Genomic DNA, 18,872 nt, shown 5'->3' with positions numbered 1-18,872 from the left:
ATCCTTTCCCATCTAGTTCAGCTATTTTACTATTTGTTCTTGTTAGTATTTGTTCTTTTTTATCCATTTCTTCCTTTTATCCATTTTTCCTTTTTTTCTTCATAGATGGTATTGTCACTATATAATTTGATTTTGCAGTCCATTTGTCTTTATCACCTTGTGGGGTGATTTGCTGTTGTAGCCAATCAGAAGACTGCACGGCTCATTGAATACTAGGCTTGCACTGATTTTATATATATATATATATATATATATATATATATATATATATATATATATATATATATATATATATTTTTGTTGTTTTTTGTTTAAACTGTAGCGCTGATCACAATTTTTTTCAATTTTATTCACGGTTCTAGTGCACCTTTAGATTAAGCAGCTTCAGCATTTACACGTGTTCACTATTTACACGTTCCAACACTCGCAGTAGCGCAATAGACCTTTTCCACTTATCTGACAAATGACTGATTGAATTATTTGAGAATTTGAACTATAAATATAGCCTTACTCAAGGAATCGGGGTCCTTGCCTAGGCACCAAGAATTCATATGAAAACAAGTGTAGGTACGACAAGAGGTAATGCTCATTTATACATGTTGGTGGACATCATAGGTTAACTTTACAAACTATTTATATCATTCATGCTATTATATATGTGTACTTATATTCAATGCTCAGCACAAAAAAAGAAAAACATAAAGACAGTACTTGTAACTTAGCCCCATGAGATTTGATTTTTCGAATGCAAAAATAGCTGCTGGCACATCATACAACAAACAAGAGTAAGAAAAATCTTCTTGTTTCAAATGACGTGATAGATTTCACACAGTAAATGTGTCCTTTCTCGAAACATCTGCTCACATAGTATAAATCATGTATCCGCCAGGTTTGTTAATCACTCTAGTGTGTTGATGCTGCCATTGTCAATTGGCAAGAACTTGCTCCAGATTCTCCAGGCATTTTAAATGATACACTTCATGTCTATCTTCCAAGCCGGTTTCATCTGTGAATAGGGGGAAAAAAATTGTAAAAACCCACACTAACAGTACATTATACTGAACACTGACTGCCAGTATTTTGGGACAAAAAAACTGTCTGCTGCAAATAAACACACACACAGCTCATTTATTATCTTATATTTAGTAGAAAGCACAAATTGTTTCATGTGAAAAGAATGTTGGCTATATTCAAGGTACTGGCAAATCTAAAGTAAGTCCTACAGAAGCTATGCTTGGCTTCATGTCATCCTATCACAGTAGCCTCTCTACTGTCCTTCAAAAATACCACATCACCTTGCCCAAATCTAAAGTAATTCCTTGCAAAAGCCGTGCATGGCTTCATGTCATCCCATCACAGTAGCCTCTCTACTGTCATTCAAATAGACCCCATCACCTTGGCCAGATAGATAGGTCACAGAGTTAATGTAAGTTCAACCCCCCCTCTACTTAATACCTCTCCAGCACCCCTTTGCCACTCGTTTCTCCATCACAGCCACCACCAAAATACCCATTGTTCAACTTCAGCAGGAGTGGTAACCCCCATTCCCCCCCCCGGTCATAGGATGGTGCTCAGGTCTAGCAACTGGCTGCTAGGTCAAAGCACTACATCATGGGAAGACGATACAGGTGGACACTGAAGAAGTAGTAGGAAAGTAATGGAGTTGAGTATAAAGGGGTGGATTGTACACACATCCTGTTACTTTGCCTAAATGGACAAGACGATAGGGCCTCTTTAATGTAACAAGCACTCTTACCGACAAGTGCAGGGTCTTGGAAGGTAGGGGAAGTGGGGACATGATTTGCACTGCCTCTAATTTGTAGATTACTATGGTGGCTGGAGGTGAACAAGAAATTGTAAACAGACAGTGGAAAAAGACTGGAGATCTATGTGGTACTTCAGGGGCAGGAGCAGGAGCAGCAGAATACTTTCTCCAGGCTGAATGGTGGGAGAGTGCAGAGCGTACACATAAAGCACTCCAACCGGCAGAAGATAACAGCACTCTGTCCCTCAGCCTTAAACCTTACAGCTGTAAAACCAGCATGGTGGAAAATTTGAAATGGTGCAAATAATGCAGCAGGTTCCCAATGCTTTCGTTTGACATGCCCTACTCTCCTAGTGAGTCTTCAGAGACAGGGTCAGACTCTGATTGGTTTATCTGCAAAAGTAAGACTGATTTTTCACTCTCCACAATTACTAAATAAACGCCTATGTGACAATCTATTGGGCTTGCACACCTGTCAGTCCTAGGTGACACAGATTACATCAGTGCAGCAGTTGTGCCATAAGCCTGCATTTGCATGGAGTGTGAAAACTGCTGGATCCAAGTAGTAAACATTAATTATTTAAATCTAATATTTAATATTTACTAGATTTTTTTTTTAGCACTGATTATAACATAATTGTGTTGTTGTTTAATAGTGGTAAGCGGTTTCACAACAACAAAAAGTAACATTCACATAAGGTACAAAAAGGACAGATTAGAAGAAATCCAAGGTGTCATTGTAAAGGCCGAAAACAATGTTACTTAGTACATTTATTTAGTCTAAAGAGGAAAAAAGAGCATTCACTATTTGTAACACCAGTCTGGGACACATCAGATGTAATGACAACTCCACTTACTTTTCCTCATTGCATATAATGCTTCTTCTATTTTCCCCTTCAGCAAAGGACTCTTCAAAGCCACTTTTGCCTGTAATACAATTGCAGCATACCTTAAACTGAGATTAAGTATAACTATATATACATGCTCAAAATACACATATGGGAGATCTTAAACTTTTCAAAAATTTTGGTAGCTCAGCAGACTATACAACACCTGCATCTTTCTGCAGACTACACTGCATTTAAAGCTCAACTCCAGCCAAACATTGTTTTAGTTATAGGCAGAAGGGGGAAGGGTTAGAACCGCCATCAGGTTTTTACTGTCATCTGTGTTATCATTGGAGAGCTTAAGTGCTCATGCACACTGCAGTTCAAAGAAGCAGCTTCTACAGGCGTTTGAGCTCTATTTTTCTCTGCCTGGAAACTCCCCTCCATATTAGCCATATTATTTACTAAAGGCAAATCCGCTTTGCACTACAAGTGCAAACTATAAGTGCAAAGTGCACTTGGAAGTGCAGTCGCTGTAGATCTGAGGGGGACATGCAAGGAAAAAACAAACAGCATTTTGGATGATAAAATCAGCAGAGCTTCCCCTCAGATTTACAGCAAGTGCACTTCCAATCTACAGTGACTGCACTTACAAGTGCACTTGTAGTGCAGAGTAAATTTCCCTTAAGTAAATCAACCCCATTGTGTCTATGCACACTATAGGAGTTTCCAAGCATATGAGCTTATAGGCAACCCCCCCCCCCCCCCCCCCCAACAAACTCACATTTTGGAGAAGAGCTTTCAAGCAGAAAAGATGTATAAGCATGCAAAAACGCGCATAAGCGTGCAAAAACATTTTTTTATGCACATTCCAGTTTCCATTTTTTCCCATATACAGTGGTTAGAAAAATAGGCCCCGGATTCACAAAGCACTCACGCCGACGTATCTCGAGATACGCCGCGTAAGTGTAAATATGCGCCGTCGTATCTATGCGCCGTGCCCACAAACTGAGATACGTCTAAAAATAGGCTTCATCCGACCGACATAACTTGCCTACGCTGGCGTATCGTGGGCGCAAATTTACGCTGGGCGCATTTGCCGCTCCCATGGATTTTCTATGCACATATGCAAATGAGGACGATACGCCGATTCATGAACGTACTTGCGCCCGGCGCATAATATATGCGGTTTGCGTAAGTTGTACGTCCGGCATAAAGTTATTCCCCATATATGAGGCGCAACCCATGCAAAGGTATGGACCAGGCAACTCAAGCCGTCGTAGTTTACGTTGTACGTGAATATGGCTGGGCGTAGGTTACGTTCACGCCGTAGGCAGTGATCCGTCATATCTTAGGCTTTCGTTCCGACGTGATTCTGAGCATGCACACTGGGATGCGTCCACGGGACGGCGCATGCGCCGTTCGTTATTCGTAGCTATCTGGCGCTCGGCCCATCATTTGCATGGGGTCACGCCTCATTAGCATGGCTCACGCCCACTTCCACTTACGACGACTTACGCCTAGGAAACCTAGCGCAGATTTAGCAGCACTGGCTTTGTGAATCCAGTGCTCGTCTCTCTGTGCTGCGTCGGCGTAGCGTAAAAAAGATACGCTACGGCGGCATAAACATGCACCGATGTATGTGAATCCAGGCCATATTGTCTATTTATTGGAAGCCCTTGGAGGTACAGGAAGTTCCCAGCGGCCCTGCTGTGGAAATCCCGATGTAAATGCTGTGGTCAACTCTTATGCTTTGGTCATTTTTTTCTGCCCAAATGCTGTAGCCAAATATTGTTTCTTACTTTGGCCACAATAATTGGTCAAAGAAGGAAACAACAACATTTTGGCCACAATTGTCCACTGACCAAAGTAATTAGCCAAAGTAGGCAATTGCTGCGGCTGATTTTTGTGGCCAGAGTAATAATAGAATTAAAAAAATAAACAATAAACAAAAAAAAATTCCCATAATTAAAAAAGTCATCAAAAGGTCACAATGGACGTCCTTGTGAAATTGGAAAAAAAAATGTCAGGATATTTTCTCAGCATCCCATACATGCTTGCAAAATATCCAGATGAAATTTGATTCAAAATTAAAAGGTTGTGTCCAGTAGCAACAACAATGTATTGGTCTGCGTTGCAGCTGCATTCTCCAAAAATTGCCTCCGCAACATAAGCAGTAGCACTATTTTATGGATCATTAAAGTAAAGGGATCCCTGAAGATTGCAGTAAAAAATAAAACATTTATTCGCTCTGCTCTCACAGTGATCTTTCTGCTCTCTCTCTCTCAATGAAAATGGGGACTGAATTTTTTTTTCAATGCATTGTGGTCATTTGGGAGTGTTTGTGAAAAAAAAGAAACATGCAAAAATGCACGTGTTTCTTCATGCTTTTAGGCGGAGAAATAAAATCTTAAATGCCTGTAAAAGCAGCTTATTTTTTTGAGCTGCAGTGTGCATGATCTTCTATGCTTGCTTCTCGTCTCAGTGATCATATGGACAGGAGTGAGCGTAAACAGCAACAAAAGTATTTATTTAGCAGGGAAAGTTTTGTACATCTCTCAGTTGTTTTACTATTTGGATTTTTTCAGATGGTTGGTGTAAAAACAGGCAGCTGAGCCGTGGGTTTTACCACCCCATGGCCTCCCACCCAAATTGTACAATACAGCTGGACAGGGGTGTACATATGCAGCATTTTTAACCTGGGGTGCAGAGTTTTACAGGTGGCACTGTCTGTCAAACCTGCCCATTCAGGTTAAATGGGGCTGTCCCACAACCGCAAGCCAAAAGTAAAAAATAAATAAAATAACAGGCACTGACGAGGCGGCAAAAGTTCCTCCTGAACATGTCAGCCGCTGTTATACCGCCCTCTGAAAATAAATCCACCATGGATCACTTTTCAGCGGTAAAAAGTAACACAAGACTGGTAGAATCCTCTCATTCCTTGTTTTAAAGTCACTGGAATCAACTTTATCTGCTGTGCTAACTTTATTCATTCTGACCGCTTTAAAAGACAAGGAGTAAAAAAGTCATTTAACTTTGCCTGCACTAATTTCGCACTCACCTTCTGGTAATTGTGAAGCAATGCCCATAATGCAGAAGCTCCTATTCTCTGAGAGTTGGGACTGTCACTTTCCAGACAAGCGCATAGCTCAGCTACAATGTTATCTATTGAAACACAGTGACATTGCACATCTATCAGTTTCATTATGCACAATATACAGCTTGAATACCATGAAAAACAGCCGTGACAAAAATAGCTCAAGTTTAAGACATTCTGCCTAAATTGCAATGCATAAATTGTATAACATTCATGAAAACACATACATGTCCCTGCCCTGACAAGCCTGACAGTTGTTGTCACCATAGCAAGCTATTCCCTATGTTAGCTTTGTAAACAGGAAATTTGATGTGCAACGAGAAAGCAAAAAATAAAAATAAAGAAAAAACAATGTACAAAACAAGTAAAGCTTGTCTGTTTCATCACCTATGTGATTACATTTAATTTATGTCATTTGATAGTACAGTATATCACATAGATATTGTAGTGTTCATCGCACATAATTCACAACATTTTAATCATTTTTTGCTTTCCTCCTTTTTTTTACACAATGTTCCAATGTTACACAGTTATTGTGGATGAGCAGTTAACACTTTAGCTAGCAAAATGTATATGTCCTAGATTCTACTCCTACCAAGGTCATTTGATTGGTAGGATTTCCTTTCGTCTAGATAGAATTTGGTTGTTTCTAATAACCGATACAAAGTAAACTCTAAAGCCCTGTACACATGCTCGGTTATCTCGGCGCTAAAAAGTCCGCCGAGAAAACCGAGGGGAAAGCCGAGAACCCGGCAGGAAAACTGCCATGGAGCTTTGGCTGGAAATCCCAGCCGTGTGTATGCTCCATCGGCACTGCCTTGCAGTGTTTCCCATAGGTAAGTAGTAGATCTGGCGAAAGAAAAAAAAAAAACGCCGGGAATCCCGAAGGGAAAATAGAGAGCAGGTTCTTTCCTGTGAGGAAGCATACACACGTCCGGTTTTCCCAGCCAAAAGCTCCCCTGGCAGTTTTCCTGTCGGGAAAACCGAGCGTGTGTACAAGCCTTTATTCTAATAACCACTTCTGACACACCCTACTTTGAGGGATTACGGTCAGATTCTTCCTATGCAATGATTGCAACCACCCAAAGAAAGAAAGATCAATTTGTGTAAGCAAAGGGGGGTGGGGGGGTATTCATGTGCTCAATGACAGGTTGTGTACTATTGCAATGCTTTATGTGTATGTTACAAAAGAGATTAAGAGAAGAAAAATTACAGTAAAACCTTGGTTTGCGAGCATAATTCGTTCCAGAAACATGCATGTAATGCAAAGCACTTGTATATCAAAGCATTTTTTTACAGGGTATAAAAGAGAAGAGGCACCTCTAAGTGTAGCAATAAGTTGCTAAATGTTGTACCTTCATTAAATGTAACCATATTGCTACACTTAGGCCTCGTACACACGACCGAGTTTCTCTGCAAAAACCAGCAAGAAACTTGCTGGGAGATATTTTTTTGCCGAGGAAAGCGGTCGTGTGTACATTTTCGTCTAGGAAACTGTCGAGAAACTCGACGAGCCAAAAAGAAAGCATGTTCTCTATTTCCTTGACGGGAATGGAGAAAATTGGCTTGTCGAGTTTCTCGACGGCTTCACAAGGAACTCGACGAGCAAAACGATGTGTTTCGCCAGTCGAGTTTCTCGGTGTGTACGAGGCCTTAGAGGCTCCTCTCTTTTTTTTTTATACTCAGTTGTGACATGACGCTACTCTTATATCAAGACATCACTTGTATACCAAGGCAAAATGTATTAAAACATTTTGCTGGTCTTGCAAAATGCTCTCAAACCAAGGTTTTACTGTAAATAAAAATTCAATCCATACATTAATAACTTAGTTTTGGGTTGAAAGCAATTCGCTTACTTAGAAAATGTACCTACCTTTTGGGTGCAAACAATTGTAAATAATTAATTGGTAAATTAGAGAATGTAAGCAATTTAGAAAGAAAATGCTAACCGTACACCAGGTCTTTAACTGGTTGCCGACCAGCTGCCGCAGTTCTACGGTGGCAGGTCGGCTCTCTTGCGCGAGAGCCCGTAGCTCTACGTCGGCAGGTGATTACCGCCGGGCACACGCGATCGCTCGTTACAGAGCGAGAACCGGGAGCTGTGTGTGTAAACAAAAGTGTCCGCCATTAATGTCGCAGTTCCGGAAAAAAAAAAAAACGCTGATCGCCGCCATTACTAGTGAAAAATAATATTAATAAAAATGCCATAAAACTATCCCCTATTTTGTAAACACTATAACTTTTGCGCAAACCAATCAATAAACGCTTATTGCGATTTTTTTTACGAAAAATTTGTAGAAGAATACGTATCGGCCTAAACTGAGGGAAAACAAAAGTTTTTTTTATATATTTTTGGGGGATATTTATTATAGTAAAAAGTAAAAAATATTCATATTTTTCAAAATTGTCGCTCTATTTTTGTTTATAGCGCATAAACTGAAAATGGCAGAGGTGATCAAATACCACCAAAAGAAAGCTCTATTTGTGGGAAAAAAAGGACGCCAATTTTGTTTGGGAGCCACGTTGCACGACCGTGCAATTGTCAGTTAAAGCGGCGCAGTGCCGAATCGCAAAAAGGTGCTCTGGTCTTTGACTAGCAATATGGTCCGGGGGTTAAGTGGTTAATATGTCTTATATGGGAAACCTCTGTATCGTACCATATTGTAGCATCCTATTATATTTAAACAATTACTTATCATAATTTTTCAGAACATGGTCTGAAAATGACTAAAGCTGGAGGACAATACACACAGAAATGTCCAAGACCGTTAACGAGTAAACAATAAAAATCTGTAAAAAGTTCCAAGAAAGTGGAGAGTTAAAACATTAGTTCGATGACTTACAGCACCATAAACTCTGTGCTTACCATTTGAAAGTATCTTCGGTTTATTTGCTGGATTAAAACAGATGTTGTGTAAAATAAGGAGGACCATGGGCAATTTCACTTTCTGCTTATACTTTGTAAGTTCAAGAAGAATTTCTAAACTTCCTTTCATCTTCATGATCATCAGCTGACCATCACTGGACAAAGACAAGTGCCACAAAAATTTAAGCCATAGGTTCGCTAAATGACTGAGGCTCTTGTTTCCTCCTTTTGGCCATGATAAACTCAGAAAGTGCTGTAGAAAATTATTCTGCAAAAAAAAGAAAAAGGCCCCTAATCGTTAATCTGCTACATTAATCAACACAATTACCCAGATAAGCGTGTTCCATGACCATTATCTGCTGCATCATATTGCTACATTTCAAGCCATTATCTGTTATAGCAAACTAAATTATAACTGTTATCCAGGGGAAGCTTTCAAGATTTTAGATATCACTAGAACATTTTCCTAAATGCATCAATATTATACATAATTAAATATTTTTTTGCTCAAATAAGTTTGTGAAACAGAACATAATACTGTGAGTTCCAGAGTGACTTCTATTAAAAAAATAATATGATCTTATCCAGTATTATCAGACTTTACAACTAAATACAAAGATCTACAACTAAATAAGATTCATGCTCACACTTGTACATATCTTCATCTTCTTTTATACTATGCTATCAGCAGAATGTGCTCTGTAGATATGATATCTCCAAATTATGTAATAATACTATACCTCCAATATAACTAATCTTTTACTTAAAACTGAATTTTTATTCCTAACACCTAACCCAGTTCCTGGGGGGAAAAAAAACTCCTATTGAAAATCGCCATACCTTCTGTATAATACACTTGCAGTCTTGTGCGCCAGACAAGTTTGAAAGTAGATCAAAGAGCACTTGTTGCGTGTGGCTGGTATAAGAAGTAGGCTCAGCGGCGATCTTCAAAATGCTATGGAGTATCGAGCTGCTTGTCTGTGATTTTTGTGATGGCTGGACAGCCGTGACTCCAGTGTTCATCCAACATAAACAGCTGCAAGCTTTCGCCCCCAAAAAGAAAAGACATTTTAATAATCACGTCAGTTGTGAAGTAAAACAAATAATAGCTTATTTAATAGGACAGAGATCCTTCTACTACTACTAAAAAAAAAGAAGAAAAAACAGAAATCGGACTCCAGGAAAGTGAAATCTGATTGGTTGCCACGGGTTTCTGTACTTTGAATACTACAAACCACAATACCTCGATCTTAAACCACAAAGGGCAGTCCATAAAAGTAAGCAACAATTTGAGCTTACCGACTGCTATCTCACATTGGAAATGAGATGAATGCTGACCGTTTGTGATTTGTAAAATCTCTGTATAGTCACTTTGCTGTCTTATATCTGTGCTCTCCTAATTGCATAGCCTATAATATGGCAAAGTAGGTAAAACTCTAAGACCCTGGTGCCCAGCACATGGCCCATAGGCTATTGGACACCATATAGATAGCAAAGTAGCACCAGGGTGCCGGGTGTAGGAACGCTCTCTGTTATCCAGCCACCGACAATGAAAGAAAGCCTGTACTGTGAGGTAGAAATATCTTCACCCACAGTAAAAGTCCCAGTATGGGGAGAGACAGAAAGTGGCGTGGAAGCATGTGACAGATTATAAATGAAAGGGGTTCAACTTTTACTACCACTACCACCAATGCTGAAAAGAGGGGGGTAAACTGTCACTGCTGTGACCACCAAATTGGAGGGGCTTACTTTTATCATCAAGATTCCCAATGCGGGGAAGGGGATTAACTTTCACTGTCACCGACCACCAATGCAGGGGGGAGCAGAAAAAAATCCTGCCTGGATAGTCCCAGGCAAAAGGGAGCACAACCCTGGTGCTGAGCAAAGTCTAGCAGCCAACTGTAGGCGATCTCCAGCTCCCATTCCTGAACGGCCAGAAACTCTATATCTTCCAGTGCCCAGTGCACTTCCGAGACGTTCAGTATCTCTTCTCTTAAACCCATGATTATGTCCAACCGCCACTCCAAATTGCACCAATGCAGGGGGGTCAAGTTCCACTGCCACTGACACCATTGCTGGAGGTTATTATTGCATTCACTGACAACGTTGGGGTTATTTTTGTGTCCACTGAAATTAATGTTGGGGGTTATTATTGTGTCCACTGACACTAATGTTGGGGGTTATTATTGCGTCCATTGACATCAATGTTGGGGATTATTGCTGCACTCATCGACACCAATGCTGGAGTTATTATACTTCAGCTTCTTCATTATGCATTGTGATACACACTGTGATGCAAAAAATGCAGACATTTTTGGGTGTTGCTATTGTGCAGCCATCTGGAATTGCAAAGGGCCACAGTTGAGGCCCTTTACATGGAAGTGCCTTCAGTGGTGACAGTGTGCTGCTAAAGGGCTTCGTTCTAAGGTAAGTTTCACATAATGTGCTAGTATTGCCTTTTAAAAAAAAAAAAAAAAAAAATAGCCAGTGGTTTACTACGGCTTTAATGTACATCTGAATCCAACATATTGTACATATGTTGTTACAAATGTTCTGGTAATGTCAAAATGTGTAACCCTTTTTTGTGTAGTTTTCAATTAAATCTGTCCAGTAAGGTGGACTCTTCAGGTAAGAGGGAAAGAGTGACAGACACTCTTTTCTGCCAAACTCTCCACTGGCTTCCACTAGCCCAACGAATACAATTCAAAATACTACATCACTAACATACTCTCAAAATATCACAAATACCATCCTCCTCGCTCCTCTTAAGACCTCCTGATCTCCATTTCTCTCATCAACTCCTCCCACACGAAAATTTGGGATTCCTCCAAAGCTTCTCTAATCCTCTGGAAAGCCCTAACCTCTGTACGTTCAGCCATCTCTTACTCTGTCCACCTTTAAGCAATCCCCAAAATGCATCTCTTCAGCAAAGCCCATTCCCACTCTTCCTAAAACTGTATGTTTAGTTAGTCCATCAGCTCATCCTTCACAGTTATTACTTTTTCCTAGCCCCTTCCTTGTAAGACTGTAAGCTTATATGAGCAGCCCCTTCTAACCCTCTTGCATTGGACGATATTGTAACTGTACTGTTTCCCATTATTTGTGTTTGATGTGCAAATTGTTAAAGCTTTATAAATCACCCTTAAAGCGGTAGTTCACCCTCTTGTACTTGATTTTACCATCGAGACAGGCATTGTAGCGCGAGCTACAGTATGCCTGTCCCGATTTTTTTAACCCCGTACTCACCTCGTAGTCGTCCATCGTAGATTTCGGCTCCCGCGGGGAATGGGCGTGCCTATGGAGAGGGAGGATGATTGACGGCCGGCCCTGGCACGTCACTCTCCCCGAAGACAGCCGGAGTAGGTCTCGGCTCTTCACGGCGCCTGCGCACAGGCTATGCGCACGCGTCGTGAAGACCAAGCCTATTTCGGCTATTTCCGGAGAAGCGTGACGCGCCAGAGCCGGCCGTCAATCATCCTCCGTCTCCAGAGGCACGCCCATTCCCCGGTATCTTCGATGGACGACTACAAGGTGAGTATGGGGGGAAAAAATTCGGGACAGGCATACTGTAGCTCGCGCTACAATGCCTGATTTAAAGGTAAAAGAAAAAAAAATATTTTTTTTCCCGTCGATAGGGTGAACCCCCGCTTTAACAATAATAATCCATAGACGTTTACTTTCCTAAGGTGATCATACTTAGTTTGGCGGATCGCAAACTTCCTCTTATGTGGCTTGACATCATCATCATCCCTCCCCATCTGATGAAGTCACGTGTTAAGTGATGTAATGCATAGGGCGATCCCCTGATGGAAGCCGCGTGTTTAGTGATGTAACGCATAGGAAGATCCCCTGAGGAAGCCGCGTGTTTAGTGATGTAACGCGTCGGGCGGGGCTAATAATGTCAAACCGTATAACAGGAAGTTTGCGATCCAGCATCTTGTTAGTGTCTGGAGACAAGGACCTTTAAGGGGAAAAAGGCTTGTTGTCAGCAGTGCATCAGATATGCACTTTTAAATGGGAGTTTTCATTTGACATTTTAATAAATACTATTGGAAAACATTCTACGAAGATACTCTATCTACCTTTGAGTTTTACTAGAAAAATAGTATATGATGAAGGAGGATGGCGGTGGATTAAATTCCTGAGATAATTGGATCTGAACAAACATCTCAACTTACACCTACCTGGTTTAAAAGGGAAAAGCTCCCTCTAGGCTTACCTGCCTTCTGCCTATTATAATGCATGTGCTTCTAATATGGAGGCTCTCAAAATTTTGAGTTAGGACTGAAGATACTACTGGGGTGCCGTGAAATTGCGCTGTAGCTTACGCATGTATTTGCAAATGTGTGCAAACTAAACCCCTGTTTTTAACGCATACTGTAGGACAGGACAATTCGGTTGGTTGCAGGCTGGTCAGTAAGTTGAGTTGGGAATTTTCTTTGATTAGTTTGAAAAGCGTTATTTGAACTAACATTAATTATGGTCAAATACTGGAGGCGAGGGTATATACGTTTGTATGTGAAGGGTAAAGCACTACAGTTTGTCAAACAATCACAAGTGAAATACATGGATTGCACATTTATCGATCAATTAATTAGCATATGAATAACATCTTTGGCACATTGACTCTTTGAGCCACACAGACTACATGGGAGGACTATACAGCACTTACTAATTGATTAAGGACATTAGTTTATAAAGAAGCACATTATGGAACGTAAGTGAACATTTTATTGATGGAATATGTTATTTTGGTGTTGATTTTGTCACGCATGTTATGTTTTGAGCATGCTTGATCACATATCATAAGACAGCACTGCACTAAGATATCAATATATTCTGATGCATATGTGGAAATGCACGTAGTGATAGCTGCAGTCTAAACTCATTTCAGTTACGAGATAGTACATAATTACGCTGAAGTTTATAGAACCACATACTGATAGCAGACTTTTAACAACCTTTAAGTTGTGCTGCTAGCAGTTTGTCCATGACAAAAATGCTTTAAAGGCTTTAACACATTTGCTTAGAGCTTGCTAAAGGCTTTGCAAATGCTTGAAAAAGGTTGCTGAACACACTGAACTTGTTCAAGCTGAAGCCCATGTGAACCAGGCTTATACACCACATTTTCTCCTACTCTCATCTAGTTTCACATCAACGCTATAAATTCCAATCCCTGCACATGTGCTCAGCAGACAGAAACACAAGGACACCATGAAAAGGTTGCATCAAACCCACTGGAGTTATTTCGGAAGGAGCATTTCCTATGCATGAGTGCTAAGGTATGAAATGTCTCTAGGCTCTATTGGTTTGCTACGTTTCATCATAAATTTCCCTAAATTCAGAATGATTTGGTGGGTGCGGCTGCCAGGAAAAAAGACAATGAAATTAATACTGTATGGGAGATCTGTACAAAATAAATCACCAGTGCAATGAAAAACACTTACAGATATAGCGCAATAAATAAATGCTGCATCTAAACACCCAAGCAGAGAGTGAGATGGAGAGCTTATAACCCATCAGCCTTTCAGTTACAGTTATAAAATGAAATTTAGGTGTGATAGATATAGGAGAACGAAGAATGAGTTCATCTTTTTCTTTACCTGCGGCAAAGTTCGCTGTGTAGACACAAAGTAATTGCAAAGCACCGTGCATCAACGCGTCATCCATCAAAAGCCATGGCCATAGAGAATGCAGCACCGGAGCAAGCTGACACTCCAGAGCGGCTGCCTTTAAAGGAAACATTCAATAAAAACAAAATTTATGGTATATTCTACCCACTCAAGATTTGTAGACATAAAACAATACTAGCCCGCCTGAGGGGTTTTCTTTAATGAAGAGAACTACTATGAACTAAAGATTCACAGCAATCAGCTCTGCTATTCCAAAGAGAACTATGAAGAATTTATAGAGGACAAATGGCAATCAAGTAGATAGAACATAAAAATGCACGCTAAAAACCTATACACAAAATGTAATTAAAGGGGACTGGATAACTCGGAATTAGTTTACATACAGGCTCTCCTAACTTAAAGTGGTTGTATAGGTTAATTTTATCTTTATTTTTAAATAACAAGCATGTCATACTTACCTCTACTGTGCAGTTTGTTTTGCATAGAGTGGCCCTGATCCTGCTGTTCTGGGGTCCCAAGGCAGCTCCTTTCCGCAAGAGCTAACCCCCTCTGGGAAGCTCTCTCTCGAAGGGGTTACTTTGCGGGTGGGCTCATGTGTCATACTGTCGGTGTCCATAGCCGCCAAGTGTATGACTCGGCCCGGCACCCGCGTCACTGGATTATATTGACAGCAGCGGGAGCCAATGGCTGCGCTGCAATAAATCTATCCAACTCTGTGGATGCGCAGAGCAGGTGAATGAGCTATGGTAAGTAAAACGGGGGGGTCCGTGACACCCAGGTGTTTTTTCACCTTAATGCATAGGATGCATTAAGGTGAAAAAACACGAACCTTTACAACCCCTTTAAAGACCAGATTCCGTTCCAACAACCAGACCGTGAAACGAGGAGCCACACGTAATCAATATTTTAAGCTTTCCTAACTGCTGTACTGTATTGTGAAAAAAAGGTCTGAACACTAAACTCCAGCTTAATAATGTTGTTTTATTTGCATAGGTACAGAACGCAAACACAAATTCTGTACTGTACTATACAATGATGTACAGCGTGTCGTTCGGGTGGGAAGAGCTGTTAGTGAGTCTGAGCAGTCATTAAACGAGAAGTATCTGTACTACAACATTTACATTTTACACAAGATTTTCCGGTACAGTAATTTCAGAAATTATAATTATTTTCAAACAGAAAACAAAAATGTTATGGAAGTGATTTTTGAAAACAGATCTAGCTGCCTAATCTAAGTGTTCTGTGGTCAACTCCAGAAGGCGCTACTGCAGGTTACTTTGATTATTTCTCAAAACGCTAGCTCCCTGGCCTCAGTACTTTGAATCCCTCGTAAAGCATGCAGCTAGTAAAGCCAGGACTTCTGCACACTTATCTCCGGTCACAAACTCAAAAAAGACTTTGCATCAACATAATAGCCAGCCTCCAGGTGAGACATCCATAAATTGGTGCTCTGGCTCTTTGTCTTTAGGAGTCGATGCTATAGAAAGGCAGTTTGTTCCTACAGGGAATATTGGAATTGCCACTTTACAGCCTCGGAGGAAGAGTATTCCTTTCATCAGCTGATTGTGCTAGCACCCCGACCTTCAGTCCGTTTACAAAGGCAATACTGAGGATTTCTGGGAGATGCTGGAGAGATTAACAATTTGACGATTTCTTATCTCTCACATGGATTCTATGGGTGAGATGGCCACCCTTCCTTAGTCTGCATATCTTCTGTGCCCATTTCAAGACCTTCCCACTCTCTTTGTTGAATGTTTCATTTATTTATTTATTTTTTATAATGGAGAATACAAAAGAGAGGTTCTTTAACGTATAAAGGTGGATGAGAACAACACTCCCAGCTGGGCAAGAACAAGGGCAGGCAGAGGGAGCTTCCTTGTTGGGGGCTTGCAAGATATTTTTAAAGCCGGATGCTGCCTTGGCCCATGATGCTTCACTTACAACTAAAATGGGTTGTAAAGGTTTGTTTTTTATTTTCTTTAAATAGGTTCCTTTAACCACTTCCATACAGGGCACTTACGCACCTTCCCGCCCAAGCCAATTTTCAGCTTTCAGCACTGTCGCACTTTGAATGGCAATTGCGCGGTCATGCTACACTGTACCCAAACAAAATTGGCGTCCTTTTTTCCCCACAAATATAGCTTTCTTTTGGTGGTATTTGATCACCTATGCGATTTTTTTTTTTGCGCAACAACTAAAAAAAGACTGAAAATTTTGAAAAAAAATTACGTTTTTATTTTTTTCTGTTAATTTTTTGTAAATAAGTAAGTTTTCTCTTTCAATTACGGGCACTGATATGGCGGCACTGATGGGCACCGATGAGATGGCACTGATGGACATCGATGAGGTAGTACTGATTGGCGGCGCTGGTATGCGGCACTGATGGGCACACATAGGCGGCACTGATGGGCACACATAGGCGGCACTGATGGGCACTCATGGGCGGCACAGATGGGCACTCATGGGCGGCACAGATGGGCACTCATGGGTGGCACTTATGGGTGGCATGATGGATACTTATGGGTGGCACAGATGGGCACTGATGGGCACTGTGGGGCGGCACTGATATACACTGTGGGGCGGCACTGATTTACCCATGTTGCCAATCAGTGGGCACTGATTGGCATCTTTTTTTTTAATGCTTTTTTTTTGCCCCCTTTTTTTTTTTTACCTTCTCTGGTGGTCCAGGGTGGGCTTCCCTGGTGGTCCAGTGTGGCGATCCGAGGGGCGGCTGCGCTGATAAACAATCAGCGCGAACCCCCCTGTCAGGAGAGCCGCCGATTGGCTCTCCTCTACTCGCGTCTGTCAGACGCGAGTGAGGAAGAGCCATCAACGGCTCTTCCTGTTTACATCGTGATCAGCCGTGGTTGGACACGGCTGATAACGTGGTAAAGAGCCTCCGTGAGAGACTCTTTACTGAGATCGGTGTTGCGGGGTGTCAGACTGACACCCTGCAACAACGATCGCCGCGATGCGCGCCCCCGGGGGCGCGCAGCGGCTCAGAATCCTGAGGACGTCATATGACGTCCAGTCAGGATTCTACAACCACTTTGCCGACGTCAATTTGTCATTGGCGGGCGGCAAGTGGTTAAGCTAGTGCATTTTTCCTTCGATTTCCCTTCTAAATGTTTTTTGTCTTTGTTTTCTTTGTCTGAATTTCTCACTTCCTGTTCAGTAAGCTTTTCTAAATGACTTTCCACCGCTCGGATGATGGGGGCAAGCTTACTAAGGAGAAACAGGAAGTGAGAAATTCAGACAAAGAAAAAAAACATTTAGAAGGGAAATCAAAGGAAAAGTTAAGTGAACCAATAATGCACTAGCTTAAAGGAACCAATTTAGAAAATAAAAAATGAACCTTTACAACCCCTTAAAATATCACTTTTGGATACCCAAACTGAGAGAATACCATGGCTCAGCAGAAAGGATTCCCCTGTCAATACGGTCAGTATTTTTTTTGTGAATCTAGCGAATTTCTTTCCTGTAACCCGTGGTTGAAGGAAATAAATTCACTCTGTGTAGGGCCTGCATAACAGCTGGAGTTCTGCTGTCAAAGATCATTGATCATTGGCTGTATTCACAGATCAAAAAAATGCTTTTCAACAACATGTCCCTTTGACAGAAGTCAATCAAACAATTTACTTCTGCCAAGTGGGAACAGCCACACGCTAATCGAAATCCGTCCAGTCCCTTGTTGAACCAGCCTAGTCTACGGCTAGCTTTATATATCCCTCTACTGTCCATTTCATTGCCTAGAGCATTCCATGAATTGTTTGAGCCATATCATAGCTTTCACCTTTCTTCTACACCCTAAAGCAATGATTTTCATTATGATTAAGGGAAAAGCGTTTTTTTTCCACAACAATCTGCTAGATAACTGATAACGTACATCAACAAAAAGATTTAAGAGAAACACTGTCAATAGTGTGAACCAGATGGCACTGAGTCAGTAGAAAACTGTTAATCTTTTCCTACAGTTGCCAGCATGCAAACACTATATGATGCCCATTTGGAAATAGGACAAACACAACAAATTAACATCCATCAGCTGCGTTTGCCTGTTTAAGTTCATTGCAGACTAAAATTCAGCACTAATGAAAAGCAGCTTTCAAAGTCACATTTTTCATTCTAAAGCAGAACATACATAAAATGTGAAACATAAAAGCAATAATCCATATCAAAAGAGATACATGCCTACTCAAAAAAGGAGCAGTGTGCAACAAATCAATGAGATCAGGTAAATTTCCTAATGAAAGTATATTTACAAGTAAACATGGAGCTTTGTGGTCCCCACTCCTGGAAACCAAAAACAACAGTGAACTGATAAGGTCATAAAGGAGGGAGATCCCTCCAAACTATTATCTGTGAGGTCTTCATTTACACAATTCAGTTTAAAGCTGGCCATGGACGGCTTGGATTTTGGTGGATTCCTGCTGAATCATCCAAAACATAAGCGGTTAGTGGCCCTGCAAGCACCACAATTTGCAGCCAGTGGGGTAGATCCACGTACAACGGCGCATTAGTGCGCCGGGCGTAGCGTATCTAAGATACACTACGCCGCTGTAACCTACTTGTTTTTGTTTTGAATCCTCAAGGAATTTGCGCCGTGAGTTACGGCGGTGTAGTGTATCTCTTGCGGCGTAAGGGCGCGGAATTCAAATGGATGTAATGGGGGTGTGTTTTATGT

The 18,872-nt window shown here is 41.1% G+C and overlaps 1 protein-coding gene across 1 annotated transcript in view; it reads right to left on the bottom strand.

Moving 5' to 3' along the window:
* Nucleotides 1-711: 711 nt before the first annotated feature.
* The window catches only part of RTTN (rotatin), a 329,764-nt gene continuing 311,603 nt past the window's right edge, over nt 712-18,872 (bottom strand). Inside the window, exons 45-50 of the mRNA XM_040353902.1 lie at nt 14,159-14,285; nt 9,396-9,598; nt 8,556-8,823; nt 5,654-5,757; nt 2,623-2,692; nt 712-1,006 (exon numbers count right to left, since the gene is read on the bottom strand). Coding sequence (XP_040209836.1) covers nt 927-1,006; nt 2,623-2,692; nt 5,654-5,757; nt 8,556-8,823; nt 9,396-9,598; nt 14,159-14,285 — 852 coding nt within the window. The 3' untranslated portion in view covers nt 712-926. The remainder of the gene's footprint in view (nt 1,007-2,622; nt 2,693-5,653; nt 5,758-8,555; nt 8,824-9,395; nt 9,599-14,158; nt 14,286-18,872) is intronic.

Source organism: Rana temporaria, chromosome 5 (assembly GCF_905171775.1).
Source record: "Rana temporaria chromosome 5, aRanTem1.1, whole genome shotgun sequence".
Lineage (NCBI taxonomy): Eukaryota > Metazoa > Chordata > Amphibia > Anura > Ranidae > Rana > Rana temporaria.
Note: the sequence above shows the minus strand (reverse complement) of the source record. Positions and strands in the feature narration are given on the sequence as shown.